The 17,157-nt window shown below is 35.1% G+C and overlaps 1 protein-coding gene across 11 annotated transcripts in view; it reads right to left on the bottom strand.

The window, feature by feature from the left end:
• Positions 1-5,441: 5,441 nt before the first annotated feature.
• ZNF207 (zinc finger protein 207) overlaps positions 5,442-17,157 on the bottom strand; it is a 48,671-nt gene continuing 36,955 nt past the window's right edge. For 9 of the 11 annotated variants that reach the window (XM_069089908.1, XM_069089907.1, XM_069089903.1 and 6 more), the window contains 3 exons: positions 16,800-17,042; positions 15,748-15,910; positions 5,442-15,553 (listed from right to left, as the gene is read on the bottom strand). In XM_069089908.1, the coding sequence (XP_068946009.1) occupies positions 15,393-15,553; positions 15,748-15,910; positions 16,800-17,042 (567 nt within the window). In that variant the 3' untranslated portion in view covers positions 5,442-15,392. The remainder of the gene's footprint in view (positions 15,554-15,747; positions 15,911-16,799; positions 17,043-17,157) is intronic. The other 2 variants (XR_011168661.1, XR_011168662.1) reach the window with 2 other exon arrangements.

The raw sequence follows: 17,157 nt of genomic DNA, 5'->3' as shown, positions 1-17,157 counted from the left end.
GAATACAGAAATGAATAGTGATGTTCAGTCATTTTTCAGTTACATCTGATTCCTTCATGATCCTATTTGGGGTTTTCTTTGCAAAAATACTAGAGGACTGCCATTTCCTTCTCCAGAAGAAACTAAGGCAAACAGGGTTAAGTGATTTGCACAGTTATTAAGTGTCTGAGGCTGGATTGGTACTCATCTTCCTGACTCCAGACCTGATACTCTATCCACTCTGCCATTTAGCTGTCACAAGGACAAAGGAGCAGTGAACTGATGAAAGTAAAATAGTAGATTGCCCAGCAGCAGTGGGAACCCAGTTGAAGTCCTGTGGTATAAAAACCTGTAGCAAGGGGGGTGGCTAGGTGGTGCAGTGAATAGAGGACCGGCCCTGGAGTTAGTAAGACATGAGTTCAAATCCGACATCAAGACACGTTTAACACAAAAAAACTAGCCGTGTTACCTTGGGCAAGTCACAACCCCAATTGCCCTCCAAAAAAGCAATAAATATAAAAAATCAAAACAAAAACCTGCAGCAGACCAGTCAGAACTGATGCATGACTTTCTCCACTTCAATAAGCAGCACACTATGTGGCAGATTATGGGAGTGATTCAAGGCTGAGGCTTGGCAGGGGCAAACTGCAAAATGAAAGTGCTAAAGACTAAAGAGGAGTGTAAATCTGAACTGTTTCACCACTTGGTCAAGATGAGAAAGGAGTAAATACTGCAGGGGAGATAGCCTGGGAGAGTCAAGCAACTAGAAGTCAATGTGGACAAAAGGCTTGGTAGGGCAGGAAGTAGAAAGCCAATAGATTAAGGCTAATTAGGGGATTTGGAGTTATCATGAAGATGTTAAATTTATGGGTGATGGCAAGATCAAAGATATGACTATCTCTGTGCGTGGCTGAGATGAGTTGGAGTAGGTCGTCGAAAGTAAGGTCAAGAAACTGAGGGGTTGGAGCATTTGAGGAGAAATACATATGCTGAAATTCCTTAATTCAGGAGTTAAGGAGCAGGAAAAAAAAAATGTGAGCTTCAAGGTGGGGAGGATCTGGTAGAGGTGAATAGCATGAATCTGAAAGGAAAGGTTACTGAGCAAAGAATGACTGGGAAGAGAACCTGCAAAAGGCCATAGAAAGCAAGGAATAATGCAATTCAAATACTGAACTGAATTTAAGATGTAGCCAGTACTGGAAAGGATGGCTAGAGGCTGTTATCCAGCAGGTACCAAGTTTCTGTAATGTAGCTATGTGGTCAAGCCTGCAGCTTTTGAAGGAGTACCATGCTAAGCACTAGAGGTACAAGTCATTCTAGCGTGTACATTTTATAGTTGAAGACCTACCCAGCTGAGTATTGTCATAAATCTATGTCTTGGATAATATATATGTGTATATATATATATATATATATATATAATTTTTTAAAACTCATGATTTATTGGACAAATGAAAGGCTGGCTGTAACTTTTGAAAGCTTGAGTAGCTGGCATGCTTTGATTATTGCAGCTGAAAAACTTGAGGCAAGCCAGTGCTGCGAATTTCTAAACACGGCTAGATTATTGCTCAGAAAAGTCTAATTACAGAGCCCATACTTGGGCTTTTTAACTGGGTAATAAGCAGCTCGTTTGTGCTCCACAAACATAGCCTCTAGCAGGGTCACCAGCACATCAGGGAGTGTTTAAGTGATGAACATAACCCCAAGAAATGTCTCACTAGGAATTGCACAAAAAAACAACTATGTGAAGTTCAGCCATGTGGCTTATCCATTATCCTGATAAAGGATTGAGAAAGGAGGAAAAACCCAACTGACCTAGTTTCTTGTACCCTGCTCTCCTTTGTCTGAAGTTGACAGCAGTTGCAGCCCTTGAGAAATAAACACACACCCCATTTAGACAGCATTCTAAGTTAGCAAAATAGGTATTCTTCTCTAGCCAAAATGTTTTTCCTCCCTTTCCAAAGTCTCAGGCACAATTATTTAATTGTCCTAACTAGTTAGCTGCATGGATACGGTGGCAAGAAAGAACAGGAGACTTAGGGCATGTAAAGTAAGCACTGCTATAAAGCCCTAAGCAAAGGTTTTTGCGGCTGCATTGCTAATCAATTAGAAAATCCTAGGTCAATTTATGGTGGGAAGTAAGGGAACATTGGTGGTAATATCACCAGCAGTGTACCTACTTCCAATATGCTGTAGTAAAACAAGCACCTGAATAGTCAGGTGGCAATATACTCTCATAAGGGCTGTTGGAAGCAAATAAACTCTCAAACCTCCAAAAATTATAGCTATTTCAAAACACTAGAACGTTTCTAAGTTACCTTTTCAGCTTCTAAGAACTGAACAATAATTGCAAAATTGTACTTAGATGTTATTTTAAAAATTTATTTCATAACCTTTGAACGTAACCCTAATCTAACATTCTATTGAACAGAAAGTCATGTTCACCCCAAGCTTTTATGTACCCAAATCATTCCAAGATGTCTTTTCAGACTGAAACATCTTCAAATTGAGACACTATTTCCTGACCAACATTTTTCTTGGTTGTTGTTGCTTTTTTTTTTTTTTTTGGAAGGGGCAAGGTAGGGCAATTGGGGTTGAGACTTGCCCAAAGCCATACAACTAGTTTCTGTGTTGTATCTGAGGCCAAATTTGAACTCGGGTCCTCCTGACTCCAGGGCCGGTGCTCTATTCACTGCACTACCTAGACGCCCCTCCACCATCATTTTTGAAGTCATTTTATTCATATCTATTTCCTTAGATTCAAAATGAAGAGCTAGAAAGGCCATCAAGTACCCCCTCACATTTTAGGTGTTCTTTTGCTATAGCTCCATACAGTTAGCAAGCTAATTCCAATAGCTTTCCTAACCTAGAAGAATCACCAGGTATTTCCCTCAAGTTACTCTTGATACTAGTGGCATTAACAATCTTTGCCAGGATTCACATTTTGCACTGACACATTTCAGCCAAGAATCAAGAGTAAATGCTTCAATATAATATTGAGCACTATGCAGCTAGTCCATTTTGGAATGTAGGAGGAGGATATTCCTTCAGTCTCTCAGAAGTCAAAAGGGTCTTTCCTTCCCCCCCCAGCCCCCCACGTACTGTTATGATTTGCATTTAAAACTCACTGCCTTCATTTTATGATGTCTAAAATGGGCCCTTTGCTTAGTTAATTATGATCATCTCTAACCCAAATTTTTGGATCCTTAGCAATTTAAACAAGTTTGCCTTTTGAAAAAGTTATTTTTGCTTTTTTAAAGATTACAAATTTTGATGCCATTAACAAGACCCTATCCTCAAATCTCTACCATTCAGAATTAAAAATTTGTTTTATTCAAAGATGAAACTTTTAGATTTTCCCTTTTAGGTGCCTTCTGGGTATTAACTTTGGAAGTTTTTAGTCTTCCTAGCAACACCTGAGAAAGGTAGTAAAGCATGGTGAATATAGGGTTGTCTTTGAATCAGAAGACCTTAAATCCTTTTTCTGCATATGGCATCATAACCCTGGTTAAGACATTTGGTCTCACTGCAGCAAGCAATTTTGGGGCTGTTATACAGAATCATCAATTTGCATTAGTAGTTGGTCACACCACAATTAAGTAACAGTGCGGTTAAACCTAGGTTGGTGAGTCAATACATAATGATATTTTGCATGACAGTCCTACTAAAAGATCCTTAGGCTCTTACAACTTATATAAACTGAAAAGCAATATCAACAGCAAGAAACTGTCAACTGGACAAAGGCTTTATGTCATTACAAGAATCCTGTGATTAAGAACTGGCATTTTCCCTTCCAGTCATGCAACAACTACTATAAAGAGGATCTAACACCTTCATTCTTCACAGATCTGCGGGGTAAAGTCAAAGCCCCACAGTTAGTGAATAATTAAAAAGCGTCACTTAGCTGCCTTTGGGGTGTTGTAGTCCTTGGGCTATAAACACAACTAGGTTTTAATCCTTGACTTTTATAGTAAGATAATTTGCATAGAAACCTGTATCAATAATATACAGCAAAACAATTAGAATGCATAATGAGAGGCAATCAGAAAAGACTAAACTGATACATTCTAGAAATGAATTATGCCATTTCGGTTAATTCTCCAATTTAATTAGAAAGACAGATGTTGGAGTCATAAGACTCAAAGAATACTTATATTCACAACAAAGAAAAATCTTGTAACATTTTCTGAGTTAAAAAAATTGTTTTAAAAACATCGTAACATAAGAGACTTAAATGAACCAAAAAAAAAGAAAAAATACTTCAGGGTTTGGTAATTTTCAATTAATGCCGTAACAAAAATCTCATTTACAACACTGACAACAAAGTCATCATTCAGTTTGTTTTGAGACTTGGTGGTCACAGCAATGCCATATTTGGATCACTACATATTACACTGAGCCAATAAATGACTAAAAGTTTTACCCATTTTTTTTTTGGAGGGGGGAAGGCAGGGCAGTTGGGGTGACTTGCCCAAGGTCACAGGGCTAGTAAGTGTTAAGTGGCTGAGGCCAGATTTGAACTCAGGTCCTCCTCTGACTCCAGGGCCAGTGTGCCACATAAATACCCCAACTTTTACCCATTTTTCCTACATCAGTTAATGTGGTCATATGTAAATCTCTTTCCACATGATAGCTCTTACTATTAGAACACAGCATGGGGGAAGCTAGGTGGCACAGTGAACAGAGCACTGGCCCTGGAGTCAGGAGAACCTGAGTTCAAATTCGGCCTCAGACACTTGACACACTAGCCATGTAACCTTGGGCAAGTTTACTTAACCCCAATTGCCCTGCCTTCCCCCCCCCCAAAAAATTATTACAACACAGATAGCTATATTACCCACGGCATTTCTTCTCCAGGTAAAACCTCCCCAATTCCTTCAACTAATCACTATATGATATGACCCCGACTCTTTTCAACATCTGATTAAAAAGACCTTTTGAGTTCCTTTAGTCCAACCCTACCCCTCCCATCACCATTTGAGCAATTAGAAACACCAAAGGCCATGCCAAAGAGGTTCCTTGCCCAAAGCCACAAAGATAAAAATAAATGACAAAACTGAGAGTCAAAGTTAGAAATTTGGCACAGCACCAACCTGCCTCCATAATGTCTAGCCATCCAAACCTCATCCACATTGTACCTGCTTTGTCTTTTAAACAAAAATATAAATTATTTTTCCTTACTAAATTTTATTTAATCAAATGGCCTATATTTTTTTTGCTTCAGTTATCCAGAATGTTGGCAATCCCCATCTTCAGTGGTCACCAGAAATACTGCTAAGCACACCATCTATGCTTTTAAGAGTTACTTCAATTTCAAATATGGAATTCTAGTAGTTCTTCTCATGAAGTCATGTGCATCATTAACAGTCCCTGATTGAAACCCTGAATAAGAAAACTCAAAATACTTACAAGGTGATGCTTTGTTTTGCCCCCAAACAAAAAAGCAACACAGACAAAAGAAGTAAATCCATCTCATTTAATCATTGTACACACACGCTTCTGTGTTAGATACATATACAAAGGTCTGAGTCCCAAATTAGGAATTCTAAATTTTCATTAATTATGTAAGTTGGTTGCTTGCCATGGCAACCATTACATGCATTTAAAGATATATACTTACCACATTTGTACTTTCTGTAATATTTATCTAGGAAAGGACAGTGCTTTTCAAGTTTTATTTCACTGTAAATCTTACAGATACCAACCAAAGCCAGGCTTTGTTCATTTAGTGCCAGTTCCAGGAGATATTATAATTTGAACACATTCAGAAAACACTTATTTTCTGAGTTTGTGCAACCACCATTTCTGTGTACCAAAAATTTCAAAGTGACATTTCTGTCAAGGGTTCACAAAATCACAGCAGGGAATTCATGAGAGGAAAGCACCTTTAGCAAATGCTGGCAATTAACCAGACTGTAAAGCTTTAAAAAAAAAATCAATTTTGCTACACTGTATAGAAACAAGGAACAGAAGGTAGCACAATTACATTGATATATACTCAAGAGGCTAGTTACACCAGCAAGAATCAGGCAAAAATTCCTAAAAATTTACTTTTGTGCAGAATTAATGTTATAAAGAAATAATCTATGTGCAATGTTCATGCCTAAGAGAATGTCAAAAAGTAAACTATTTAAGTGACTATATTTAAGTAAGCCCTTTCAAAACTCTATCTAAATGTTTTTTGAAATCTCTCAACATTCACTTGAAAATGAACTAGTCAACAAACTATTTCTATTCTATTACCTGAAAAAAGTAGGTGCCAATCATCAGATAACTACACTTCTACACCTGATTGACAAAGCTTAATAGACTCAATATTTTAAAGCCCTGTGTAGAAAATGCTAATTTTCTTCAGAATGAAATAATCTGGATTTCTTCTTAACCTAACACTTTCAAAAGAATAGTGGGTAAATGTTAAGCCATGCAACATCACCTTCTTAATGCTCCTGGCTTAAGGTAAATCCTAGAAGGCTATTTGGAACTCTGCTTAAAACTATAAGCAGGTGGTGCCTTAAGTTAGTTCATTTTTTAAAAAAATGTAAAACTTGAGATAAAAGTGTAAAATGGTACTCACCAGGAAGACAGCTTGTATAGAGATAGTTTTAAGGAAAACCAAATCTCCACTGTATCTACTCCATTTCTTAAATACAGTTTAAACTGTGAAAGGCAGGGAACCTTTGCCCTCAGGTAATTTTGTATAAGAAACAACAGTAAGTGATCTTATTAAAAAAAAAAAACACATTACCAGCAGATAACCCTAGATTTATTTTTTTTTAACCAATAAGACTTGTCTATGAAATCATGAAAAGGCAACTGTTTTCAAATAGTTATAACTCCAATTTAGCAGGAGCACAAGACTAGGTAAATTTAAGTATTCCCAATTTCTATATGGGAAAAATCTTAAGTTTAAAAATTTTAAAAGGTAGCTTCCAGATAAAGTCCTATGAATCTTTGTACTCCCCTCCCAACCTCCCCCCCCCAACAAAATTTCCTATAGTAATGAAAGTAAAAAGAAGACATTATAATCAAAGCTCAAGAATGAGGAAGGGAGGGGAATTTAAGCCTCTGAAAAATAAATGCTTTGTAAAATTCCCCCACATTTTAAGATCCACATTTATATAGCTTATCTATGTTGTTTAAAGATTCATTTCTTCATACCACTCCCAATTCCCAGAATAAGTCACACACACTCTTCTTTAAGAACCAAAATTTAGCAATACTTTAAGGAGAAAAAAACTGAACATGGTTATTAGCATCATTTCAAGCCCTTGGTAGAATAAAAAACTCAATGTTAAAATATATACATGTATTACTTCCCACCCATAAGTTATCACGCAGCATCTGCCTGAATTTCCTGATGTGGAGTTTTTGCATTAACTTAGATGTTAACAAATGAGGTTTTATGCTGTTCTTAGTACAAATGTAAAAAGTACCTAAAAGTCGAACAGTAACATAAAATTGAGGTATATTTTAATGTAAAATAAGCAAAAATTTAATGCTTGTTTGTAGCAAAACTAAGACATCTATAGCCAAAATGTACACTATTTTAACATTTTCTATCTTATGCCTGTACAACCATTTGGAGTTCCTAAACTGTAGAGAGTCAACATTTTTTCAAGACTTCAAGCCACACTGTGAAAGTGATATCTTAAACAAAGGGAGAATGCAAGAAAGGTTGTAGAGAGGCTCCAACAACAGATGAATCCAAGCTCTGGTTTCCAGTACTTGAGTCTTGGCCAAACAAAACTATTACTGCCTTTTCCTTTCGTGGAAAGCACGTGGAAAGTCTATTTTGGGTCAACCACAAAGAGCCAGATCATTGTAACTTGACCTAAAATCAGAGGGTCTAGAACTGCTTTTGCCCCCAAGTGTGTGCTTTTACATGTCCAAAGCAGCCAATATTAGATGTAGTCATATTTCTTTAACTAGAAGGCTTTTTTTTCCTTGTGTGGTTATATGGATATGTTGAAAACAAAATTTCAAATAGGAACATCAGGTACTTACAGATTAAACTAACCTGTACTGGCAGTGCTGTGGGATTTTTCTTCTCTACCAGTAAGTAGCAAATGCTGAAATTCTGCTGCTAGTTAACAAAAACACAAATTGTATTAAACTGAGGAGTTCAAATCCATAGTTATAAAGTCAATGTGCATTAAATTTCCTCAGAGCCTGCTATTTAAACATTAGTTATTTTTCTAAATGCCACAAAATTACTTTACACGGGCTATTTAATTTGGTGTGATCTGATCTGAATGATGAAATTATTTCTCCTGATCAATGACATAATTTGCATTTTCTGGTATTTTGACTTAGGAAAGTTATAAAGCAAATTGCTTCTAAAGGAGCAGAATCTCAAGATAGAGAAATAACTTCTAAATTAAAGAAAATTCTATACCACAGACAAGATTTCTTTTCAACTGTCAAAACTTAAGATGACAGAACTCAGCGATTTCTATTATTTTTAATTTCAATTAAAATGAGATTTGCTATACAATTTTGGTTAGTCTTTTCTACCAAAAAGGCAAAAATCTCTATTTCTTCCCTATATTTTTTTACCCTTGCCCACTTTAGTTATTAAGTAGTCTTATTAGTCTGTGATGATAGTGGCTGATGATTATTACTTCCTCCATGTCTTGAAACTGATACTCTTCCCTTCTAGTTTAAAGTGTTAAACCGTGTATGAAGCAAATTAAGGAAAACTTACGTTTAGATGAAAATAATTTTCCCAATATGACCAAAAATTATTTCATTACTTTGGAGGACACAAAACCAAATGCCAAATATGAGCAGGAACTTTTCCCTATATGAAAATGTCTTGCTAAATTTGGGCCAGTATAGAATATCACCATTTTTAAAAAACTTTAGTAGGTTGCAGAAAGTAGTCTCTCTTTGCCCCCAACTATATGATTTAAAATCAGGACAGAGGATCTGTCCAAAACAATAAAGGTTTATTGGGGTTAAGGGAAGATCACCATGATTCTTTATTTTGTCCAAACCGGACAGCACAGAACTCTCAAAACCCTTCCCTAATTTTAATAAAATTTCAACAATGAAAGGTAAAATCTTTGGGGGCTTCTTTTCACCTTAGTGGTGAAACTCCTAATATGTTACTGATACTAGAGGAAGAGAACAAAGCCAAAACGATTTGCCAATTTACTCATGTGGCAAAACTGTATTCTGCCAAATGTTGTTTCATACACCTTATTATTACATAATCTATAAATAGCAATTTAGCATAAAAAAAAGCTTTCAATGAAAAGAAAGTGATATAAGAAACTAAGATAGATTTTACTTACATGCACCTCCCTTGCAGTTATCCTGGGTAATTTGATTACATTATGTGGTATGTTTTAACCACCAAGTTCCTAAAAACTTAAATCTTTCTACCTATCATACCTCAATCAAGAAAATTTTCCAACTAATCTGTTATTCTTGAATAAGCATTGGCCAGTGTCCACCATTATAAACTCAAAGCAGGTGCATCCTAGTTAACCACCAGAAAGTATCCTCTTTCGATCTACATTTAGGTCTTAAAATCCCCTTAAAGAAAAAAATTACAGACCAGATTTTTCATAAACAAACTGGGTTGACTTTAACATATTTTTAGAGTAGTAAGACACTCTTAACATTGGGAGGAAAGACAGGGAAAGGGGGAGGGGGAGAACAATTCTTCCTTAGGAGGACAAATAGAACAAATCTATTTACAAAGGCATTCTGCTTCTGTTAGTAAGACAGCAACATTCCAATGGATCATTTTATAGTGTAGCATTCTTTCACATGCCACACTCACTCTTCATTTCCAACCAATGCTAGGTTCACAAGAGCAGGAAAAACCTACAAATGTTTCAATATTATGATATGAAGATGATGATCTGTAAATGTCAGAGCAGTCCAAACAGAAGCTTTTACTTCCCCATTCTTTACACATTCAACTGAACATGATCCAAAATGGGGGGGAGGGAGGGGTAGAGGGGTTGTTATGGAAAATATTTTAGTAATTCAGCATCAACCACAAAATTATAAGCACCAACAATGTGCAAGGCACTGTACTAAATGCTATAAAAAGCTAAGTGCTTCTGATTTTAAATGTGACACTTTACATATTATATAAGGCATAATCAGGTGACTGCTGCGCTATGAAAACCACACAATGACAGTAAATGATTCTAGTTAGGTGAAGGGGAGAAAATTCAAATCACAGTAGTTAATTGCTAGAAATGCAATTAACAAAACACCTATTTACAAAGTTATGCCAAGTATTTCTATTAACCACTGTGTCAGAGGCAAATTGAAAGTTTTAAGATTTCATGCCTCCTCTTAGCCAAACTATGTTAACTTGAAGAATTACAGGAAAAGAAAATCAAATCCAGAGCATTCAGAATTGGATGACCCATGGCTAGATCAAAGGAGGATACCCATTTAAAAACATAATGGCTGATTATGGTACAAAGTGAGGGGAAATATAATGTGCAAGAGGGTTCCTATACCTCTGACTACATAACAAACATTATCATTATGCTTGAAAACATCTACTGTTCATTTTATTAAAACAAAGATTTTCTTTGTGATCAAGTAACCATAACATTTATCCAATTGTATCTATGGATGCTGCAGATACCTGAACCATTAGTTAATTCTTATCTCTAAATTTCTACTTAGCCACTAAAGCACAAATTACAAAGTTACTTTTTAGTACATTATTAACTATATTCTTTTTTAAAATAGACTTTAGATCTCCCTTATGAAATACCACCCCTTAAGATAAAGGAGTAGTAAAATTTATCATATTACAAGAATAGTTCCTACTAAGGTGGATAAGAGCTCTCAGCTGATTCAAGCTCATCTAAAGTTCTGGCATTAGTAAGTATAAGAATAAGCAATTTCTAGACATTAGTATTAGAAGACAAATTAATGGCTAATTCTATGGAAGAAGCCAAACATCTGACTCTTCCTGTAAGAAGCAGGGTTATCTTTTTAGATCTGTCAATTAAAACTATTCAAACAGCAATAAATGAAGTTATTAGAAGCAATAAATTTGTTGTTAAAGAAAGTTAAAAAATTTTTCTATCATCCACTAAAAGCTAGAATGAAAAATTATCTTTATAAAACCTTTAAAAACAATTGGCGATTTAGTAATTACTTAATATTTTAATTTCAGGCTTATAAGCGCTAAAGAGAAAAATAAAACCCAACAATTCTTAAATGCTTAACATGTTTTTAACTTTGCTGTTCAAAAAAAGGCTTTCCAAGAGGCAGAATGGTGGGCCAAAACACTCATGAATAAAGGCATTAATCTAGGTTTAAGCTTTTGTCTCCTTTTGTCTAACCAAGTAAAATTTAGTTAGAATGGATTGGGATTCTGTTCAATTAGCCTGAAAAGAAACCTCAAAATTATCTCAGTATTGCAATTTTAAAGCATGTTACTAACTTTAAAATATACCACATTTCCCCAATTTCAGGGCTGATTAAAAATGTTAGCCAGCAAATCTTTTAAACTGATGTTTGTTATGCTCAAAAGTTTCATTCCCTTTCTTTTAGTAGACTTTATAAAGTCAAATTTCTATTCTCTTCCCACCTCCCCATGTAATGTAGGGGCTCTACATTAACATTTGCTCTAATGTGGTGACTTCAAAATATCAAATATTTATAGGTAACAAAATTTGTGATTTCAAACACAATTTTAAATATTCAATTTACTTTAATTATGTAATGTATCTAAGGTCTAATATAATGTTTCAGTTAAAAAACAAGACAAATTTTTGTAGGCAATAATACAAATAAAGCATAACAATAAATTTTATGCCTCTAAATAAAGGGAAGTAGAGGCAGTCTAAATACTAGATAATACATAAGATTAATTTCAAAAAATGTTAATGTTGCTATAGTAGAACTAATAAATTCCTAACATTCAGTTTTGTTTATCTAATAACACCACAGTCAAACATGAATATTAATATAGAGCCTTCTCTGCCAAAAGATTATAAAAATCCTAAGTTTAATTAAATGTAGGGGCCTTCACCAAACTTGCTGCAAGTTTGGGGACATAAATATCCAACAGCCATAAAGCTGTGAAAGCCCCCATAAGGAATAAAATAAATCCCACTTGCCTCAGACTGAACAGGGCAACACTGAGACTCAGCCTCAGCCTGTCCTATGGCAGGGCTATAGGAAGAAGAAAATTTCAATTTTAGAAAAACATGACCCAATTAATTTTAAAGACATGCATAAAAAATGAACAAAATCCCAATGATCAAGCAAGCAAAAGAAAAATCAGCTTTTTGCTACTTGTCTACTATAATTTCATACTAAGCCCACATTTTTTACTTGTTGGGTGTTCTCCCAAACATTTTTAAACTAGAAAGGAGGTGCTGAGAAAAACATTTGATTTGCAGCTTGATCATTGGAACATTAATACACCTACTGAATATTTTCCCCATACCTCATAGCATTTATTATGTTATGTCACTAAATTAGAAATGTTCTAGGAGAAATAAAAATCCCACCAGCCACTTGACCCTCGGTTGGGTTGTCTCACAATAAAACTAATAGTTCAACCAGAACAACTAGTGCCAGACAAATTTAAAAAGTTAGTCTTGAAGGAAAAATGAGAAACTGACAGACCAAAGTAAATCAGTCTTGTCACTTTCTTAACTATGAAAATTATATATTGCCTGCTGCCCAGGTAAGCCCAGTTCACAGGATTTCACCTACAATTTTACCAAATACTTAAGGAAACTTCATAAAGTGACAAGATCTCTAATTTTGCAATTTAAATAATACATATCACCATGGACCACAGAAGCAGTTAGGCACAAGGAAAGTGTTTTCCAGAAGTTTAATCATACTTTAAGGGATGCATCAAAGCCACTAGAAGTACTGACTTCTGCACTACCTGCATAATTACAAGTGATGTTTAATCAAGATGATAAGATAATATTCAAGTGTTAGTCTTTTTGATTTTTTAAATATAACTGCAGAAAAATGTTACAATTTTGATAAAGTAATTAATAAAAATCTTGATCCAGAGACTTCAATGGGCATTAAGAATTTTGTTATAAAATACTGGTCTCAAATATAAAATGGAAATTCACAACTTCACACAAGGTAAGTCCAAGTCAAGTAAAGAGACCACACACTTAAGTCATAAAAATCATTAAAATCTATCAAAAATCTACTTTTTCAACAAGTCACAACTAAATGCACTTCAATTAACTTAGTTTTAGAAATCCTTTCCTGCCTATTGATGCCAAAAAATTTTAATCATTTGTTATCTTTTTGTACAGTTACAAGCTTCTTGGGGAATTTCGAGACAGAGCATAAGATCCCTTCTGAGGGCAGGGGCTCTTATGCAATTCCCAGCTGGGTTACCCACCAAGACTAGTGATCTCAGATACGTTTGTAACATACCAGAGGGAAAATTCTTACCAAAAGAATGAAATAGTAGCTGAAAGGTATTGGTCCAAGATGTCTGACAACTTTTAGTTTAAAAATGTTTATAATGCTGAGCATCTTTCAAATAAATGATTTTCACTATTTAATTCAGATGTGGATTTCCTTGAATGAAAAAGTTTAAAATACTTGCTATTTGAAATCAATCTACCCTGAATAAATTCACCATATGGACAAGCTTTGTGCTTTAGGACAAAAACTTGTAGCATATTAACAAATTCAAGTCATTTTTATTATATCTATTTGAGTTTAAATTATTTGTTTCATAAAGAACATAAAAATATTTTATAAGTATTTTAACCACATCTCTTCTTCCTTCACCCTCATAAAAATTTATAAGCAGTGAAGTAATTTGGCTCTTAGGTTTATGATTACATTACAGCTAAATCTTCCATAATTACATACTGAATTCTTTAAGGAAAAAAATTCACACCTCTAACTACAAAACTAAATGAAAATAAAATGAAAGGAAAAAAATATCAAACACCAGATAATCTATTAAGATACTTACAACAAAAAGCTCTTTAAAAAGGTCTTATTTCTACAAATGAAAAGCATAAGTCAGTTGTTACATCATGTTTTTAATTTTCTATGACAAAGTGATAATATATACAATAATCATAAGCCAGTGACTACAATCACTGAGCTGCATCTGTGGAGTCTGAGACTAAAAGACTAATATAGATTTAAGACTATAAAGCAAATGTTTATTAATTTCACAATCCCTCATACGGTTCAGATTAACACAAAGATACTCAGCATTACAATTAGTAGTTATAACCAACTTGCTATACAGAAACTATAAACGTTTTAATCTTAGGATTCAAATTTTACAAATTAGTGTAGCATCAAGTACACAAGTTTTCAATGTTTCAAGACAAGTATAGAAAATACATTTATAGCATGTGGCTAAACTTCTAGAAGCTTGCGCCTGTAAAGCTTTTGAGGTCCATGACTACAGTATTAAACAATCCTAAGTTACATATGTGTCTGGCACTAGAGTCTATATAATCAGCAGCAGTAGGGAAGGTGTGTTAAATTCATCATATATTCAGTTTCTAAAGTCACCCACAATGTATTGAAACCAAAGGAAAGCACTAAAAAGTGTTTATATTCATTATGTAATGGTGTAGTCATACTTTGCATTATGTCTTATAAACAGTAAATGAGTTAATAAAAGTACAACTCTATGTCTGCTGCTCAAAAATAAGCAATTCCACCATGCAGCTAAGGAGTGACCTACATTGGAGAGTACATAAAAACTTCGCCAGTTAACTATGCATATTTTTATTGTATGTGGACATCTACTGTGGCATGCATCTGTACAAACCTTTCAGGCAGTGGTCCACAGCTGGTCATGAATAAAAAGGCATCAATTTTTCTTTCATTTTATTACAATTAAGTTTAACAGTACAGAAAAGTCACACGACCTTTAGTGGGTCAGGTTTTTTTCTTATACCCTGCAACATGAGGAATTCTAAGTACATTAAATATTGTTACACGTTCAGACTTCCAATGTACAGGTACTTGGAAACAGTTACAGCCCTCACCAAGCTTTGTTGGGGACATAAAGTCCAACAGCATATGAAATGCTGCGAAGGCATAACTTTACAAATAGCAACATAAGGTTACAGAACTTGCCTTTAAGGTGGTATGTTCATGTAATTCCAGCGCCTTCACAATTTAACGAACCATATTTACTATACTTCACTTCTAAAAACCTAGATGAAACATGAAAAAGAAGCCATACAGTATAAATTGCAACATCAGGAAAAGTTCCTGCTTTATTATTCCAAATAAATTTTTCCCGTGTAAAACAAAATGTCCAATAGTTCCTGGTATGTGGGAAGATAATGTTTGTTAAAGTCACAATGAAGCCTTAATTGACGAAAGCTTGGCTATATAAACAGCACAAGATGAGAAAAGGTTTAATCTCCAAACCTATTAGATTGGGCGAAGTAACATCAGTAACGGCCACCTTGCGACATTACAGGAGGTCTCATTCCCATCGGAGGTCGAGGTGGCCCACCTTGATAAGGGGGTACCATTGGAGGTCCCTGCCCATATGGAGGCATAGCCCCAGGAAGGTAACCTGGCATGCCTTGATGATGACCACCATATTGACCTATAAAACACATCCAAAGATATAATATAGGTAAGTAGGCCCTGAAAAACACATTCTGTAATGTCAATTACTTTAAAATCTATAAAAAGGTTATGTTCTATGTTCATAGAGTCCATTAAGTAAGTTTTTAGGGTTAGGGTTAGTAAATTTTTAAAGTTAGTAAGTTTTTAAAAAGAATGAAAAGAAAAAAATACCATGAGGAGGCAATGGGGGTCTCATTCCTTGCTGTTGTGGAGGAATTCCTGGCTGTGGTGGCATCATACCTCCAATTGGTCCAACAGGTGGATTACCCATAGGGGCTTGTCCTGGTCGAGGAAGATTACGCTGATATTTAGGTAACTGCGCCCTTCTCTCTTCCTAAGAACAGAAATAAAGCAAAATACTTTTAAAACCTCAATACACAGAACTTAAGTCAACATTAAGAAACTTTGGATACAATAGTTAAAATACTCAAAACACCCATAAACCATCTTGGATTGAAACTTCTAAGTGTCAGCATAATTTTCCACTTTCTAGGTGAACCATCCCAAATAGATGCTAGTACAATATATTACAGCTAAAGCATGCCTAGGAAACATAGTATTAACTTTCTATTGTCAAACTATCTTTAAATAGTGGACCACAGGGTGGCTAGGTGGCACAGTGAATAGAACACCAGCCCTAGAGTCAGAAGGACCTGATTTCAAATCTGGCCTCAGACACTTAACACACACACACACACACACACACACACAAAACAAAAACTAGCCGTATAACCTTGGGCAAGTCACTTAACCCCAATTGCCCTGCCCTTCCCCATTTGAAAAGCAAATTTAAAAAATAATAATAATAAACAAAAATCTTAAAAAAAAAAAAAGATTTAAAATAGTGGACCCGCTTAAAACATGGCCTTTTAAAATACATTAAGATAACATGGAAAAGAGTCAGCAATGTTTTTAGTATCTGTTTTGGTGACCTACTGATGCTGGCTGACAGCTATTCCAAGATTTATGTAACTAAAATAGTAATAAAAAGGGGGGAACAACGTATAATTTCAAACCCATTCTAGTATTCAAAACATGAAATACTGGAACAAAACCCTCTTTTAATGTTTCCTTCATGAACCAAGAAAGGTAATTTATGAGCATCAAAATCATTTCACACAAGGGTACATGCCAGTACATGATCACTCACTAAAAGGTGAAATGCGATTATTTTTTTTGCTTTTGTAGCCATTACTTATTAGTAAAAACTGAAAACCACTCACCAGTGATATATCCTCATCGGGATGGATCAACTTACTGGTTGCACTGGTTGTCGTGAGTGTAGCTGGCTTACTTGTTATGGAAGCAGCTGGTTTGGCTGCAGTGCTATTCGTTGTACTAGTGGTTGAAGCAGTAGACTGAGTATAAGCAGGGAATGTAGGCTTGGGGGGTTCTGTGGTTGTTGCAGGGGTACTATTTAAAGGCTTGAAATCTGTACCAACAGGTCCTTGAACAGCTGCCTGAGCCTGTGAATTACAACACAATCAGCAAAACTCAATATAATTCCATTTAGGTAGTAACTTAAAAGAAAAAAAAGCACATATAAAATAAGCTAGCCCACAATAAAGCACTCCAGCCTTA

Source organism: Petaurus breviceps, unplaced genomic scaffold, assembly GCF_028583685.1.
Source record: "Petaurus breviceps papuanus isolate PSGF00001 unplaced genomic scaffold, PetGlider_PUasm1.0 186, whole genome shotgun sequence".
NCBI lineage: Eukaryota > Metazoa > Chordata > Mammalia > Diprotodontia > Petauridae > Petaurus > Petaurus breviceps.
The sequence above is the reverse complement of the archived record's forward strand: the minus strand, read 5'-3'. Positions and strand labels throughout refer to the sequence as shown.